The 17,107-nt window shown below is 44.7% G+C and overlaps 2 protein-coding genes across 4 annotated transcripts in view; both read right to left on the bottom strand.

Moving 5' to 3' along the window:
* RIF1 (replication timing regulatory factor 1) overlaps window positions 1–4,308 on the bottom strand; it is a 29,251-nt gene extending 24,943 nt beyond the window's left edge. For all 3 annotated transcript variants that reach the window (XM_084289371.1, XM_084289372.1, XM_084289373.1), the window contains exons 1-5: window positions 4,126–4,308; window positions 3,356–3,434; window positions 2,664–2,760; window positions 435–565; window positions 223–317 (exon numbers count right to left, since the gene is read on the bottom strand). In XM_084289371.1, coding sequence (XP_084145497.1) covers window positions 223–317; window positions 435–565; window positions 2,664–2,760; window positions 3,356–3,434; window positions 4,126–4,223 — 500 coding nt within the window. In that variant the 5' untranslated portion in view covers window positions 4,224–4,308. The remainder of the gene's footprint in view (window positions 1–222; window positions 318–434; window positions 566–2,663; window positions 2,761–3,355; window positions 3,435–4,125) is intronic.
* A 772-nt stretch (window positions 4,309–5,080) lies between these two features.
* TNFAIP6 (TNF alpha induced protein 6) lies at window positions 5,081–16,883 on the bottom strand. The gene is made up of 6 exons (XM_084289126.1): window positions 16,738–16,883; window positions 11,846–11,983; window positions 10,581–10,742; window positions 7,679–7,907; window positions 6,534–6,574; window positions 5,081–6,167 (listed from the first exon to the last, which is right to left on the bottom strand). Exons 1-6 carry the CDS (start codon window positions 16,829–16,831, stop codon window positions 6,004–6,006), a joined length of 828 nt encoding a protein of 275 aa, XP_084145252.1. The 5' UTR covers window positions 16,832–16,883; the 3' UTR covers window positions 5,081–6,003.
* Window positions 16,884–17,107: the final 224 nt, after the last annotated feature.

Below are 17,107 nucleotides of genomic sequence, written 5' to 3'. Positions count from 1 at the left end.
TTGATAAGTGCTCTAATTCAACTCTGGATTTAGAGGAAGCCATTCTGAACAATTTTAGAACATCCCATTTCAATGGTTTACTTAACTGCAACGCTGACAGGTTATTTCAACCTCCCCAAAAGCAGAACAAACTGACGTTTACAGCTGTCCTGTCTATGCCATCAGTATTTTTTTTAAGCATATGAGCTGAACTGAGAGTCAATAAAAAAACAGTGCACATACCGTATAACAACATTCAGTGCTTCATATTCAACAATCATTGACTGGACTTCTCCTTTAGTAAGTATTGTTTCCAGTGTAGAAATAATATTGGACACCTGAGGAAACACAAGAAGATCCGAGTGAACGTTGTATGTAAATACAAATATTTCTCCCTGAGCAGCTGGAAACATGAGATTCTGTTTCCCAGGCTATGAGAAAGTTAAGAAACTTACCTCCTTTTTAACAATTTCAGAAGGAAACGTCTGCTTAGAAATCACCCAAAGTGCTCGAGTGCGAGTGTTTTTGTCTGGAGTTTTCACAGCAATGCTGTTTACCGTTGAAAGCAAGTCGTGTACTTCAGTTGCTGAAAGCAGAATGCATAGAAGTCAAACTCTCACCCGGCTTCTTAGCAAGCCTCAGGTCATTTTGCTCATATAACATTACAAAAGCAACGAGATCCATTCAACTAGACTGCAATTTAACGTCTTGAACATTTCTTTTTGGTAATTTTTGGAAGTTTCTCATGAAATTTTATCAAAAAAAAACAAAACATATTAACGCATGTAGATACTGTTGACGTAGCTTATACATGGTATCACGAGAAGCCAGAAAACCCAAAATATTTGGGTTTATGTAGCAAGAGTTTGGTGGCAGGGGCACACAGGGGTGGCCTCCGTGAGCAGAGCCCAGCAGCTGTCCCACATTAGATAAGGGCCAGCTCCAAAAACAACCTGCCACTGGCCAGAGCTGAGACAATCAGCAGCACGGGTTGGCCATCAGGGAGAGCACATTTAAGAACAGGAAAAAAAAAAAAACAAACTGCTGTGCAACAGCAAGTGGGAGAGAGAAGTGAGAAACAGAGACCAAGGTCAGTGAAGGGGGACAGGAGGTGCTCCAGACAAGCAGCAGCAGTTCCCCTGCGGCCCATGGAGAGCCCCCGCAGGAGCAGGGGGTCTTGGGGGAAGCTGCCACCCGTGCTGGAGCAGTTTGCTCCTGGGGGATGGACCCCGTGGTAACTAAATTGGACACAATAAATTACATGGATCTCCCTACACTGAGTCTGTTTTGCTCGTGATGTTAATTGGTGAGAGATCTTCCCGTCCTTATCTCAACTGTTGAGACCTTTCCATCATATTTTCACCCCCTTTTCCTTTGAGGAGGGGAAGTGGTTGAGCTTAGCTCCCCAGCCAGGTAAAACCACCACAACCAAAAGATAATTTTACCTAAAAAGGAGCAGAGCTAAAGACTGAATATTCAACTATTTACAATTCCTGAGCCTTCACCTTCATTTAAGAGTAATTTGTAAAAAGTCAGTTTTCCTGCTATATTGACATATATAAATTCATGTTAAGGTCTACAAGAGCCTTCACCATTAAAGAGGAAAGCAAGAACTGAGCTAACTTGAGCTTTGTGTCCCACCTTCCTAACTCTCCACCTATTTTCAGGACCTGACCTTATCTAGCAAGTTTGACTGCAGTTTATTAAGTGGTTTAAAAAAAAAGAAAAAAAAAGCTAAAGGGGAAAGGAAAGGGACCACACAGACACTGCTACAGATGCTTCATTTCCTCAAGAAATCAGATTACAGTTTAAGTAATAAAAGACAAGAAACACTGGAAAATATAAATAGAAAAAACGAGAAAAAGCATTGTGTAAAAATGCTCTCTGACCATCCACATGTGACTAGTTTAGCCTTCACCTTCCACCACTACACAACCTGTCCACACGCACACTGACAGCTGACACTGAGCTGCTTCTGAACATGCCACTGCAACTAGATATGCCTGACCCCATAACGGTACTTCCTGAGGACCAGCCAGCTTGAACATCAGCTCTCCTGGATTAACAAAATCCACTGTTTTTACCTTGAGGAATAAGCCTCAAGTTTTCAGCACCAAAACCTGCTGTTACAGGGATTTAGCATCTTCCAGGAACGCAGGCTGTAAGGTTTTGGAGTACTTTAAATGTCGTGCTGTTAAACATCTCAAGTTAAGCTATTTTAATGTACCAAACAGGAATTACCAGGTAAACACTGGAAAACACTGAAAAGCACTACCAGGCAGGCCCGCATTCTACAGAGAAAAAAAATGTTCTTCATTATTTTTCCACTTGGGTGGTTTTTGATTACAGATTCCAGAGAACAATTACAGAACCTAACTGCTACCAAAGCATGCAACCAAACTATGAGTTAGTAGGCCAGTATTAGTGGAATAGCATGAAAAAAAACTTTTTTTTTTTTTTTTTTTTTTTGCACAAGATGGAACTAGTGATCTGATCACACCGATCTAGAGACAAAATTATTATACCACTTGGGAACAGCTTTGTTACATATATCACTTTTTGTTAAATATACTACTTTGGGAACATCTGCCAAAATTGTCTTATATGCTAACAAGGAAATAAAGGAAGGACTATGGTACAGAGATACACATTACCAACAACCACACTGAAGTTTGTTTGCTTACCTGGTAACTCAGATGTGATCTTTGAATTAAAAACGCAGAATCCTAAGGCCTGTAACGCTGCATTACTCAGCTCTGAATTTGTGCTAGAAATGTGTGCCTGGAAAAAAGTTACACGCATGTAAAAATCTCAGCTTACAAAATAAATGTAAAGTATTAACTGTCTTAATACCAACACCTGCTGAATGAAGAGACCTGTCAAAATGAATGCTTGATGGAAAATATAGCCATGTAGGAAAGCCTTCCTGTTTATACACACTCCAGATCTTTAAAACAATTTGAAGTTCTGAAGACATTTTTGTTCTCTGTAATTAGACATCTTTACTGAAGAATGTGCTACACATCAGCAGCTCTTCACTTCCTTGCTTTTCCCTGTGCTATCACTTGACTTGATTCTAAAACACATGAAAAAAATGGACAGTCTTTACAGTAATCTTCCCAAAAAAATGGCATTTAGTATACACACATAGCATCTTTTCTCAAAGATTTGATTTGACTGCATAACACCTGCCTGAATCCCTGCCCCTAAGTTTCTTTTTCCCCTGTAGTAATTTTTAATAACATTGAAGAAGTGTTTCACAAACAAACCCTTAATACTATGTTACTAGCTGGAATTCATAATTACACGAACACATGTTCAGGTCTTAGTCTGGCCTTGACCATCTGATCATATCTTTGATCTGGAAAAGACGTACCTTAAACACTTTGCAAAGTTGAGGGAAGTGTCTTCTGACATCAGCAGTGAATTCTTTGCCTTCCTCACCAGTCAAGCGACTTTACGGAGCAGAAGGGAAAACAAGGAACATTCACCCATTAAACTTGTTATCATCTATGTAACTTTGAAGCTCTTATAGCGCACGCTTTATTAGTGAGTTTAAAAACAGGGGTTAGGTGTCCTGGCTTCGGCTAGGAGGGAGTTAGACAAGGACATCAGGGCACTATTTCACTCCTTGGGAAGTTAAAACAGAATATGGTGAAGAACAGAAGAGGCAGCCAGCACGTGTTGCTTGACATACCAATAAAATAGTGTGTTACGAGGTATGTTTATGCTGGTACATCGGGAAAATTGAAGTGATTAACAACGGGTTTTGTGCTTATGGGATGTGAAAGACATTATGGCATTTAATTTTAATATTTTAATGGATAATACATGAACTCCGTGCAACTACTGGAAGTTGGACGAACTTCACCGAGCACGTGAGCCGCGCACACACCCCTCAGGGGCTGCTCCAGGGGCAGGCTCCGCGTTGAGGGGAGCCCCGATCCGCACCAGCAGAGCCGCCCCTGCCCCACACACCATTAAGAACCAGTCCCACCCAGCTCAGAGCACACCCCTGAAGCGTGCCGGCCCGGAACACACCACCAGACCAGCCGGCACAGCCTTTAGCCGTTAAAATCACCTCAGACCAGCACCGCCTGGAGCCTGACGAGGCTGCCCCCCACCCACCCCGGTCCCCTCGCCCACCTGACGATGGCGAGGTGCGCGTCCGTCAGCTCTCCCGGCGGGGCAGCCGGGTCCTCCAGCGTCTCCAGCAGCGGCTGAAGGCCGGCGGCGGCGCTCATGGTGCGGCGGGCCGGGGGCCGGGCCTCCTGAGGCGCGGCGAGCGGCGGCGGCCCCGAGCCCCCTGCCCCGAGCCCCCCGCCCGCAGCCGCGCCGCTGCCTCCCGGCCTAAGATGGCGGCGAGGCGCCGGGACGGCCGGCGCGCGGGCCCGGGCAGCGGGGGCTCAGCCAATGGGGAGCGCCGGGAGGCGGGGCTAAGGGCCGAGGCGGAGGGCGGTGAGCGGCGCCCGGCCATCGGCCGCTTCCCGCGCCCGTGTGGGCCCGCTGCTGATTGGTGGAGGAGGCGGAGGGGGCGGGGCGAGGGGCTGTCCGTCAAGGGAGGCGGCGAGGCGGTCCGCCTCAGAGCGCGGCGTGCTCGGCCGCGTCCTGGTAACGCCGCCGTCACGCTCGCTTCTGACTGGAAATAAAAACACGAGTTTCGCACGGCCCTGTTCGCATAAACCGCCCTGTATAAGCCTAAAATCGCCTCACAGCCCGCAGCCCACTGAGGGCGACCGGCAGGCGGCGGGGTCGTAAAATGCCGCTCCGCCGGCCCCCCCCCCCCCCCCCCCCACGGCCATGTGCCTGCTGCTCGCCTCACAGATTAGGAGTTAGAGCCGTATTGCCAGGGAAATTGGACCAATACACACTCAAAAATTAATTAAATAAATAAATAATTACCGGAGGCTCCACTCTGAAGTCCCTCAGGCAGGGCAGGGGCACGGACCCCCGCACCAAACCAGGACACGCTGCTGCTTACTGACCGCTTTGACTTAAAAAACAAGGTCTGAAAAGCCCTTGGGGAATCAAAATAGATCATTGGAAACTCGATGACGAGGTTAAAACAGAGGTAGCTTTAATGCTGCTTCAGGCTGAGGAATTTAAACCCAAGTTGAGAATGCACAGAAGATGGTTCACGTTTATCAGTTCGCAACAGTACAGACTCAAAACCCATGTAAACAACATACAGCATCTCAACAGTGTCTTCAGAATGGATTTGCTGGTTGTCGGCAATTTCTTTTGATGCTTCATCTCGCCAGTTTTATCATCGTTACCAAGTCTCTCATTTGGTTCTTTGCGAAGTGAAATCAGACAAGTGAAAAGACATGAACATCTCTTCTCCGCGTGAGGAGACACTGACAAAATTTCTGGAGTACATTCTGATTCATCTCACAGCAAAATTACACTGATAATGTCATGGATCCTGTGCTTTCCATGCTGCTTCACAGCCTTCTGACTTCAGACAGTAACATGGGTGGCCACTAGGCCATCCGCAGGATGAATTTATGCATCTTCAGAATAAGTGGACTCCAAAGGAGTCCAGGGAAAATCAGTTTGAGCTCAGGGAAATCAGTTAATTTAAAAAAGTAGTGTAGAGAACGGGGAGAAATAGAGCAACAATCCAAAAAAATAAATATGTGGAAACCAAGGAAATAAGGAGAGAACAGCAAATTAGGTTTAAAAATAATTGAAACATTGGTCACAACAAGCTTGTTCAAATGGTGCAAGAAATAAGGAAAAGGTACAGTTTATATACAAAAATAGCTTTAAAGTCTTTGGTAACAGTGATTTCTTCAGTTTTTTACAGGTCTAGAAATCTAAAAATAGTCTTCCAGTATTCATGTAATTACATTTTATAATTTATTTCCTAGTATACTTTATTAACAAAACTTATATAAAACAGAACATAAAAAGTCAGAAAGATATGAAGGAAATGACCGTACGTCTGTCTTATCTGAAGAAACAGATGTCTGAATTGGGTTCTAAAACACGTTTCCCAGTGAGCATATCATGTTACTTTGCTTACATGATACCAAACTTTCCAGGTAAGAAGTTTGCTTTTCCTTGGGAAGTTGTATTCTTTCCATCACCTGACTTTGAAGGCATGTCTACAGCAACATACCTAATTTGAAAACCACCAGCAGTCACTGAGGAGTCTGACAGAAACTTCAAAGTCATCACATTGCCTGGACAAGAAAAAGGAAAAGAAGGTCACCCTCATTTAAGAAGAAAAATCACCTGGATATGCAAAATAGGCAGAAAGCCTCATGGATTTCTAGGTGACACTGGGGTGAGGTTGTACCATGAGTGTGCAGCAAATATTTTTTGGATTCTGCTGTTACTTGCATTCACTAGTTGAACCTCAAATCATGCATGGAATGGTACATCATTTATTTAAAAGTAACTGTGCTGATGAAAAAGCATGCTGGCAGTTTTGAATAGCAGCTTGGCCATGAAGATCGAGTCTTTAGACATCTTATTATTAGAAAGCAGGGAGAAAAGTTTATTTGGGCTGATTTTTTTTTTGACCATAAGGAGTACAAATATATTACCTGTGCTAATGATATCATCTGGCAACTCATCTCCACAAAACCTGGAAAAAAAAAAAAAAAGAGAAATGTTCATGACTAAACATAGCAGATATGCCCTACCCTGCTGTGTGGGGACGCACACTGACCACGGGGCTCTCAGGCTGTGCTCTCCTCTGGAGATGTGCCTCGTGGGGCCAAGCTGGTTGTAGCTGTGCAGCGCACATAATTCTGCTCTGCATATTAAAGCCATTGACTAAAGGATTTTTGTCATGATTTTGTAGTGAGGATTAAGGGAGGGAAAAATGCAGGAACCATTTTTCAAAATATGAAGGAAGTAAATGATGCAAAACGAGAAAAAAAAAACAAAAACACAACAATTTAACAAGGCATTAAGGAAAAGAACAATGGCTCAAGGCTAAGAAAGGAAGAACTTTGTCAAGAAAAACATCTGAAATGATCTGTAAAGGAGAAACAAATGGGCTATCTCCTTGCTTTGCTACACATGAGTTGTAGAAAGGATATGAAAAATGGCAGGAATTGGGAAGTGTTTTTATAACTTTTGTTGTTGTTGTTGTTGTTGTTGCTTTGTTTTGTTTTGTTTTCTTCCCCTCCTGGAAAAATGAGGAATTTTATAGTAAAAATATGACTGCTAAAGAACAAGCAAAGAGATGACAGCGAACAAAAGAAAGTGAGAATTAAGCAAAGAGACAAATGGAATTTTAGGAGAGAGACATGGAACACCTGTTCTGTTCTGATTTTGTTACAAAATATTTGACTTCTGTAGAAAAGGATAATTTTTTTGCTAACACTTTACACCTCTCCTCCCTCGTTTTAATTAAAGCAAATACAAAATATTGTTTGAAATCGCTAGGTCTTCCTGCAAAGTCATAGAGAATTAAAATAAGCAGCTGACTAAAAAGTCTCGAGCTCCCTTTCATGTAATTCAACAAAGCAGAAAAGGGCAAAGCACAATTTCCCGAGACTCTTTACAGGGCTGTGTTAATAAAAGGGAAATAAGGTAGGTTGTCAGGTACTATTACTACAAGTATTATGAGCATATCAGAGGTGCTAATTGGACAAAGTAACACAGTGTTTTTTCTGAAGTAATGTTTCAGAAAAATATATATCATTTGATTATTTTTATATTAGAGTTGGAGTTACTGTACCTGCCCACAAAGCCGTTGATGTCGTCATAGCTATCATAGATTTCCAAGAAATCAGCCATACAAGCAGTGTCGTCTTCAACATCAAACTCCAGAAACTGTAGATGAATCCGCTGTCCATACTTCACTCTGATATGCCAATAACAAATTTGCTCATTTTCATACTCGTTTGGGTAGCCTGGTGACTTAAAAACATGTTTTGAATCTGTGAAGACTCCGCCACATTCTTTTCCTAAGAGAAAAATAAAAACATCAGAGTTCAAGTATTCGTTTTGGATATGGCTATGATTTAATGCTTTCAGCTCTTTCACCCAGCAGATCCATAGAAAATCACATAGGGACCTCCAGCATGATAGCATTTTTCATACATTTAAGCAGTCAGCATTCACAAGAAACGTCCGTCATTCCTAGCTTTTGGAAGCAGATATTTTGGAAGACACGATCCAAAACTCACTGAATTTAGAGGAAAAGCTTTCATTGACTTCAGTGGACTTTGGGCCAGAGCTAAGTGCTTCATGTAAAAGGCATTTAGGGTTTCTGACTGCTGAACTGTAAGCTTTAAGGCTGTACTCGCACGTTGCCCTGGCATTCTGTTTCAGCCTTTCTTCTTCAAAAACCTCTTTGAAGCCTGTCTTGCGCAAACTAACAAACAAACAAAAAACCCCACCCACCTTGTAAAGGTCAGTGCTCACATACGCTGCATTCTTGCACTCCCCCAAGGGCACAGAGCTCCTGCAGTGCCCGCGTTCAGACCTGGGGAGGCACTTTTTGGGTGTGAGTTCAATGCTCTTGGTTCGTCCACTGCCCCGAACTAAGGGCTTTGTGCCCCAGGCTGTGTCCCACCTGCAGCCAGAGAGCTCTGCCAGCCCGCATAGCAGGCTGCCCATGGAGCACAACTACATTTCCTTTCCATGGGAGAGGCTCAGGCTGTCTTGGGAGCGTTGGCAGTTCAAGTTTCCCTTTGTCCTCCAACCAAACAGAGCATCTGGAAAGCAACCACCTCTCCTCCCAGAGGAGAAGGCTGACAAAGGAGCGTGTTGGGCTGACATAAATGCAGTAATAACGAGTGCAGTAGTCTCTCTCGCAGTTTTCTTTGTGTGCTGAACATCTGTGAGTGTCCCCCACCCCACAGAGCTATTCGGTTAACAACTGCCCAGCTCACATAAACAAGCTCAAGCCCTGCGAGCACAAACAAATGTGCACAGCTGTATAGACGTCACCACCAGCTCCAGCTTCTGGCTCTGCCAGCCAGGGCAGCGCGCTCCCCGGGAGCAGGGGACTCGAATGGAGCACAAAGTTGAACTTCTCTTCTCGTGGTGGTGCCCACTTCTTCCATCTTCCCAGCCACGTGAAGTGGTACCGAGATAAACTGACACAGCAGCCGTGTAAATATTTTATCTGCAGCGTAAGGAATGGAGGGGAATGGGGACAGGGCCCATATCTGGTGAAGTCTTGTCTGTCGTGTTGGAACCATCTCCCCAAGGTCTGCTTTGGAGAGCCACTTTTCTCTAGCTACACTGCAGTTACACGTGCATGCACACACACATGCAAGAGGTATTGTCCAGAGCTGGACCCGTCTGGTGGTTCAGTCCCAGGCATGGCATTCGTTTCAAGACTTGCTCTATCTCAGGCACGAGGAAGAAGGAATAAGGGTTAACATTTTGCCTGTTTACAGGCGAAATATCCAGAGAATGGTTCCCATGTCATAATGTTTTATCTGTGTATGACTCTACGAACGCATCAGAAGGCTGGTAAACAGGAACAACAGAGTAGCAGGCACACCCCTGTTTCCCTCCAGAACTGTGTTTACAATAAAGAAATAAAATCACTGAAGAACACAACTTTCCAGGGAGGATTTTAAACCACAGCCTACATGCTACCTCTTTGGGAACAAATTCCTACTTCTCATCTGGACAGCCACGTCCAGCCTTAGGAGGCAGACCCTTAGGAGGTGTCTTCAGCAGATTCCTCCCAGAGGCAGCTCCCTAGCGAGGTGGCATTGTCCCTGCAGTGTGCCACAGTACCTCTGAGATGTCCGACAACTCTTTTAGCTCTTTGATGCAGATTAAAACACACATGCCTACCTTTGCAGCATTTAATTATAGATAAATTTCATGCCCAAATGTCCAGCTAATAAAAGGAACACAAGTCAGATTTGGAACAAAATAAAAGGAACAAGTCAGATTTGAGTGAATTCTAGTTTTTTAGAATAAAAGCTTTAAGAAACTCAAGATAACCAGAACTTCCCTAGATTTTATTTTCTGAATTCTCATGGCTGCTTCCAGATTTTTAGCAGCAGTGCTTGCAACAAGGTGACTGAGAACTTTGAAAGAAATTATATGATTCTTTATGTGCAAACTGGGAAAAATGTAAAGGCAAGCAAAAGGGTAATTATCACTGAGATTGATTGTAATTTTCTAAGCTACCATCTTGCTACAAAGGTAAGAAAATGTGCTTACAGTACAGGAGTTAAACATTTTGCTTAATGCACTGTTATGACCACTTAGCTCAATATCTGTTAAGCACCTCAGGCTGGATGTTTAAATGAAATTGTAGGCTAAATGTAAATGACTTTTTGCAAAAGAAGATCACATGAGGAATGTCACTTACCTTTTTGGTCAACAACAGCGTATCATCACACTTTTAGTTTCTAGAGGGCCTTTGATCAGCCCAGTTCCCTACAGCACAAGGCAGTGCAGAGACACCAAGCTCCGAGCGAGCGGGATCTGCTGCTGGTGACAGCAGAGGGTGCAAGGCTCCCGAGCCATTTGTGTCAATACATCCCCTTCACAGACTGCATATTTAGGATACTGAGGCTAACTCCTTCGGAGCTGGGTGCCTTTGCACTGCAGGGCATACAGTCGTAACCTCAGACCCGAGGGGAAGGGGTGGTTTCTGCACGCACCGTTAGGGTTGTAGCAGTAGGCATCCCATCTCTCGCTCCGGTTGAGGCGAATCCCGTAGTCGACGATGCCGGTTCTTCCAAAGCCGCAGTTGGCTCCAGCTTTCACTATGGGATAACCGACCCTGCCCTTTGCCATCCAGCCAGCAGCACACACGTGGAAACCTGCAACACGGGGGGGGAAATGGGGCATTGATGTGATAAATCAATCCTAAGCTAGAAATGGCTTTTTGTTCCAGTAAATCAGGACTCACTCAAGGTGATCAATGACACAGATGTAATTGGCCTAATAGAAATCGGACTACAGGAAAGAATTGTACTTTGAGAGGATAATTTTAAGCACGGAATGTAAAATTGCTTTATGTTCTCCACAGCACGATCATTGCTGCTTCATCTGAAGACAAAAATCAAATGCAGATGGACTATACGGTCTCCAGGGCTGTGCGTTGTAAGTGCTGTACCAGCATTTGTAATCAAATTATACATTGGATGACTTATGTAAGCGAATAAATCATGCTCTTTGTTCCCCTTTTGAATCCATACAAACTTACTGAACCATATCCCAAGAACCAGTTTGCAGTATTAAGTTCTGAGAGTGAATAAATGCTGCACGTGGAAGGTAGCTAAGGGAACAAGGTATTTACTTAAAATACTTCCAGTTTAAATGTAAATACCTAAAATTCCTTGCTAAATTTCTTGCTAAACAACAAGATCCTCTTAATGCACTTTGTGGCTGAGAAGCTAAATACGATAGCCAAAGAATGCAGTGTTATTTTGTCTGGTAGAGGCTGATTCCATGTTTTCACCAAGGCGATCTGGAACATATTTGTGGCGTCCTCGGACTGCGAGACAAAAGTGCCCTTTTTACATGTGTGCTGCTGCTGAGAGCCAGGTTCTGACTCAACAGCATAGCCCGCGAATTTCTAGAGAAGAGGTCATTTTCCATTGTTTTCCTAATGGGCTGAATGAATTAATCATTCCTCATCAGGAATCGAATGGCAATGAGGCTCCTGGCCGGCTTGGGGCTGTGCTGCACCCCGAGCTCAGGGGATGCATGGCACCGGGTGCAGGCACGACCCCGACAGCTCTGCAGGTAGCACAGTCACGCTGTGGTGCCGAGGGGGGAAATTGCATGCAACTCGGGCCAAAATCCAAGGATTTTACAAGTCCCTCGGTCCCAGAGTTCATAACATTCATGAAAATCTAAGACACTATGAATGAGCAATGTGAAAAGCAAATGGCTAGGCTTTTTTTTTTTTTTTTCAGACCTATTTTCCTGGCTGCCTCCAGCTGCTGATACGTGGCCAGGTGTCCTCCTTCGTACTCGCAGACTGCTTTTGCTTCCGCGTAGGTGAGCCGGTACTTGCCGGAGCGTGACTCCCGGTGGTACACTCCAGCTGCTCTTTCTGGGGACCAAGAACAGTAAATGCCTTCAGTACAGCCCTGTGGGATGCTCTCCCATCTCCCCCAGTCCCCCCAGGAGGGCTGAAGGCCAGGTGTGAATCGAACCAAGATGTTCAGCTGGTAGCCGTGCTGGTCAGGAAGCGTCAGGAGACGGCACCCCTCCCGCCCCTAAGGTATGGGTTTGCTCAGGAGAAGTTTTGAACAACAGAGCTAGTCAGAGCTTGGCAAGGTTTGAGCAAGGGAAAATCAACAACCGCAGGGAAGGACTCCCGGAGGACTCCTCAGAAAGCAGTAGCTATGGGAACCATCGCTGGTGTCAGCATCGCCGGTTCTGCGCATCCTATCTGACGCGGGGGAAGCTCGTTCTGGACTGCCATCACAGCCTACTTTTGGACGCAGCCCTAGTGCTTTTGGAAGAAGAATCAGAGCTTTGTTTTCGATCTCCAGAGGAGTCACATCACGGCTACTTGGATAGAAGAGAGGTAAAAGTTGAAGGGAATGGAAAAGCGAAGTAAAAATATCTGGGCTTTTGTCACAAAGGGCAGGACCAGAACAAATGCTGGCTGACATTTTTGCTGCACAGAAAATTAATACAATTTCTTCTTCTTCTTTTTTTTTTTTTTTTTATTATTATTATTTTTCTTTGCTCTTGGAGGCCCAGCATAAAGCAGCTTTCCAGGGAAACCTAGAAATTGTCAGCGCTACTACAGGTTTTATAATCTCTTCTTGTTTCACTCGCCTGATACCATATGTGCAGAAATCTGTCTCAGAAGCAATATGCGTATCGAACTGAACAGCATTTTTGCTTTTTTTTATATATATTTAGTATAATCTGAGAAAAATGTCTGTCTGCAGTTACCGCTATTCAACACGATTGAAAAAAAGAAGCAAAACAGGAAGCATTTGTACAGTAGTTACTGGTACCATGGGAAAAAGAGAATGTCTTTTCTAGTGACATACTTAGAATCAGCAGTTTTGGCTAGGTTAGGATATTTTTTTTTAAAAATAATATGGTCACCACTGAATTGTGGTTAGCAATGGTGAGATCCCGTATTAGATACAGAATGACGCTTGCCAATGTAGTTTTTGGACCCACAGTCCCTGGACTGGCGCCCAGTGAAGTCAATGATATTGCTGACAGCAGTCTCAGAAGACAGAGCTGCTTCCCGCAGCATCGCCGGGAATGTCCCTGGCATGGGCACGGGTTTACTTACATGGTGGGGAAAAATCCTTCTAAGAAGTCAGTTGGAGTGCAAAGAAAAGTCCTAACACCTATCAGCTGTGCAATAACGGTATGCTACTTTTTAAAAATCTCTATTAATTAAAAATTTCTTTCTAGGAAGTTTCATTTTTGATTCACCTAATAGTCTGTCATGATAAACCCAGCTGTTGTTTCTTTACAACTTGCTCGTGTTGAATTCAGCATGCATGAAAACGTGAGCACTACAGGAAATAGTGCGCCACTCAGCCTCACTGCACACTCGGGGGACAACCTGGAAATGTGATTATTGATCACTGCAGCTCCTAGGTAATTGAACTGAAAGGTGAGTTGAAGTGAGCTGGCAGTGAGTTGAAAACCCCAGATTTTAGTCCTTGGGATTAGCTGAGCTGCCCCCCTTACACCGAGTCAAGGAGTAAGGGGCAGCTGAATCCTACAGCTTGCCACTTTCGCAAGTGACACCAGCACTTTTATTGATGCTAAAATATCAGTACGGACAGATATCACATTTTTCAGAGCATTGCTGGAAAGGTCTGCTCTTCACAGCTTCTACAAGGGCTGCTCTTCCACCAGCAGCACCACCTGCAGTGTCTCGAAGGGTGGTGGTGTCCTGCTGAGGGCAATTGCCCATCTGCCTGTGGCTCCCTTGTGACATGAGAAGAGTAGCCTTTGGAGGAAGGACCTCACATGTACTCAGCCAAGGCTGCTCTCTTTATGAGACCTGTCTGAAATCTCCTCTCCCTGGGCCACACTGAGATCTTTCAGCTGAGCACGCTTTTTATTTGCCTGAAAACCTGCGTGTGGGGAGTGCTCTCTCCGGGATTCCTCCACCCAGTTCCCTCCTTACACAAAGAGCACGGGTTGCACAGCTGATAGGACACTTCTCTTCCAACTCACATTTCTTAAAAGCTCTCCCCGAGGCCCAGAGCCAGCAGGGTTGGGCAAGGACGGTGACCCCCTGCTCACCCACAGCAGTAGGTGAGAGTGAACCGTGGCCAAGCTCTTCTGCACAAACACACCCAGTGTGAGACTTGGCCTAGTACCGTTCCCTCAATACGCATGGCACGGTGCTACATGTCAAAGGCTGAAAACAAATAACGTAACTTTTAAGTGGAGGAGGGCCAGGTACAGTTCCTGGCAGGGTCATGCTGCAGCGAACGGGGCAGGCATGGCCCCAAACCTCCCTGACACATGGTGAAACTGGGACTGTGGAGAGGGGAGAACCTGTCGTGGGAATCCTGCTTGCTGGCACTGAGAACCGGCTCTCGAATAAGCGCCTGGACGTATTTGGGTAAGGCTGTTCCAACCCTCTCATCAGTTTACAATGAGTCTTTGGTTATAGCGTGCCTGTTTCAAAAAACGAGCAGCTATAAAATTCCATTCACACAAGAAAGACATTAGCAGGACACGATACCATCAGCTGCAGGGCTCCGTGTTTACTGGGACAACAAAACATCTTTTGTACCGCAGAAAAAGGTAAAACACATGAGCATTTCCAGCCTGACCTCTACAAAATATTTGATATTTGTGTTAATGGTTTGTTGAAGAAGCAAGGTAAAATGGAAGACTCCCTTCATTTTCACTCTGGTCTCAGTCATGCTTTATCAGAAGAGGAGATAAACGAGGCTCAGATGCCACTGCACATTCCTAGGTTTTACTTAGTGGGGTGGGTCTTGCTTTAATGCTTCTCCACAGTTAGAATGAGATTGGGGCTACTCGTTTTAGTGTCCAAATAACTTCTTTTTTTTTTTAATTCAAAGATTTGTACATTGGATGGCTGTGAATTTGCCCATTTTTTCTTCATTTATATGTAATTTCACTGAATTCTGTTGGTAATTTAATTAACTGCAGTTTGGATTTTGTTTGAGTAATTTTATTGCAGCAGTTGGAATAGATGGCGCACGTTAAAAGGAGTTTCACTGGAAAGCAGAATGGAAAGCAGAGTGGTTATTTCAAAGCTGCACACTGCGCTTCCAGCTTTCTGCATGTCTTTGTTCCTTCAGAGAACGCCATCAGTTCTTGCTCCTGTCCTTGATTTTCATTTACCCTCATTGTAAGTGCTGGAGGTGAAGCAAAACATTATCTTAGGAGCGCTGGGTGTGCTGAGCCCAGGACCCTGGGGCCGGGGTGGCATCACCCTGGTTATGTCCTGGCACAGCCCCTGGCTGGCTCTCGTTGGCACTGGGGTGCTCTGGAAGACTGCAGAGAGCCAGGAGCAGAACTGTGCCAAGCAGCACGAGCGTGGGTAGACCCAGGCACGATCTGAGCACGGCTGGGTGCTGTTTGCCCATGCACAGCCAGCCCCTTTTCACCACATCCTACAGGAGGATACCCATCGCAGGCGGCATCAAATTCAAGTTCTCTGCCCCTGCTATCAGGGCTTAACACAGCCTCAGTGTTTTTCATCCACTGCATCCCTGGGTGCTGCTCCAGCCTGAATACAAGCTCTGCTCCTCATATCAAGCCATCCCCTGCCATCGTCCTCTCGAAGAGCAGCCCCTCGAGGAGGTGCGTGAGGCTGCCAAGCTGTTCTCCCCCCAGCACTCCCAGCAGCTGTGGGACACAGCGGGCGTGCTCCAGGTTCAGAAGGAAAGGAAAGTCATTAAAAAGGTGCAGTCAGATGGAAAGCAACACTGACACTGCTCCTTCTCACTTCTGTTCCTGCTGTTTACGCGGTCCTCTGAGAGGGGCTGGAGCCACGTGCTTGTTGCACCGGCTATGAGAGAGTGGCTCCAATTCCTCACGAAACATCTCATGGCTACAAAAACATGTACGGGCTGCAGGAATGCCTTAAAATCCTTAAAGAAATACGCAGCATCCTTAGACAGGAGAAAGGAGTTTGTAGGCATTTGTCTATGAAACAGAGCACTCAGTGCATATATTTGCTTTGGCGTATTTTATGTGGCTGCCTTTTCAATATGTTTTTCTGCTGTATTGGATTATTATGAAGACTTATAAAAGAACTCGAAGAGGCATTTAAACCCACTCGAGGTCTAAGAAACTATTCCCACAACATTTTTATAGCCCTTTTGGAATCTTTTCTCAACTGTTTAATGATGAGAACGAACCAATGGCCAAAACATATACATTTCTGTGCTTCCCTGGAAACCTAGGAGAGATACTGATATTATTTCCAGATCATTTAGTTTCAGATGTAGGACCCCAGGCATTTGAAATATGTTCATGCAGAAAATAATTCATTCCTTTGGCAAATGTTTCTTTTCATACTTGTTTTCCTTCATTAGCAGCAGCTACTATTCAACAGTTTTCTCTTCACCTCATGCTGTAGGAAAACACATTCAGATGAAATATTCCATAACTATTTTTTTCCTGCGCTTCAGAGAAACAATAAAACAAAAGGCTCCTAAGTACAAAACTTGCAGTCATTACTGATATAAACGGATGACCAATTTAAATGAAGATTTTGCTAGTATTAATGCCTGGCTCGTTTTTGTATTGCTAGGTGTTTATTTTTATGCTGTTAGATAAACACAGTGACTTTTGCAGCGAAACATTCAGGATTAAATTATTTCTTACCTAGCCAGATAGAGTTATGCAGCACTCCGTCCTTGAATCCCCATGCTTGAGCCTTGTCCCACAGCAGGGCAGAGAAGAAAATCAGTGCAATCATCTCTTCCGAACTATTAGGCTGTAAATATTCCCTGTTAAAACACTCAGGGTAACCTCCGCTAGCAGCTGGCTAGATCCTATTGGAACATCTGGTAGCCAGATCTTAAATAGTGCTTTCAGCTGTGAGGTCAGCAAGCCTGCTCCAATTGTGCTTGCTGTAGTATTATTACACAATTAAATGTGATGTCTGCAGTCGTCCATGTGACTCACTTTTGGCTCTCCTGATTCCCAGTGTGTCCAAGAAACCATTCTACCCCTAACTACTGCAGCACACATG

This window comes from Netta rufina (assembly GCF_964035555.1).
Source record: "Netta rufina genome assembly, chromosome: 6".
In the NCBI taxonomy this organism is placed as follows: Eukaryota; Metazoa; Chordata; class Aves; order Anseriformes; family Anatidae; genus Netta; species Netta rufina.
The sequence above is the reverse complement of the archived record's forward strand: the minus strand, read 5'-3'. Positions and strand labels throughout refer to the sequence as shown.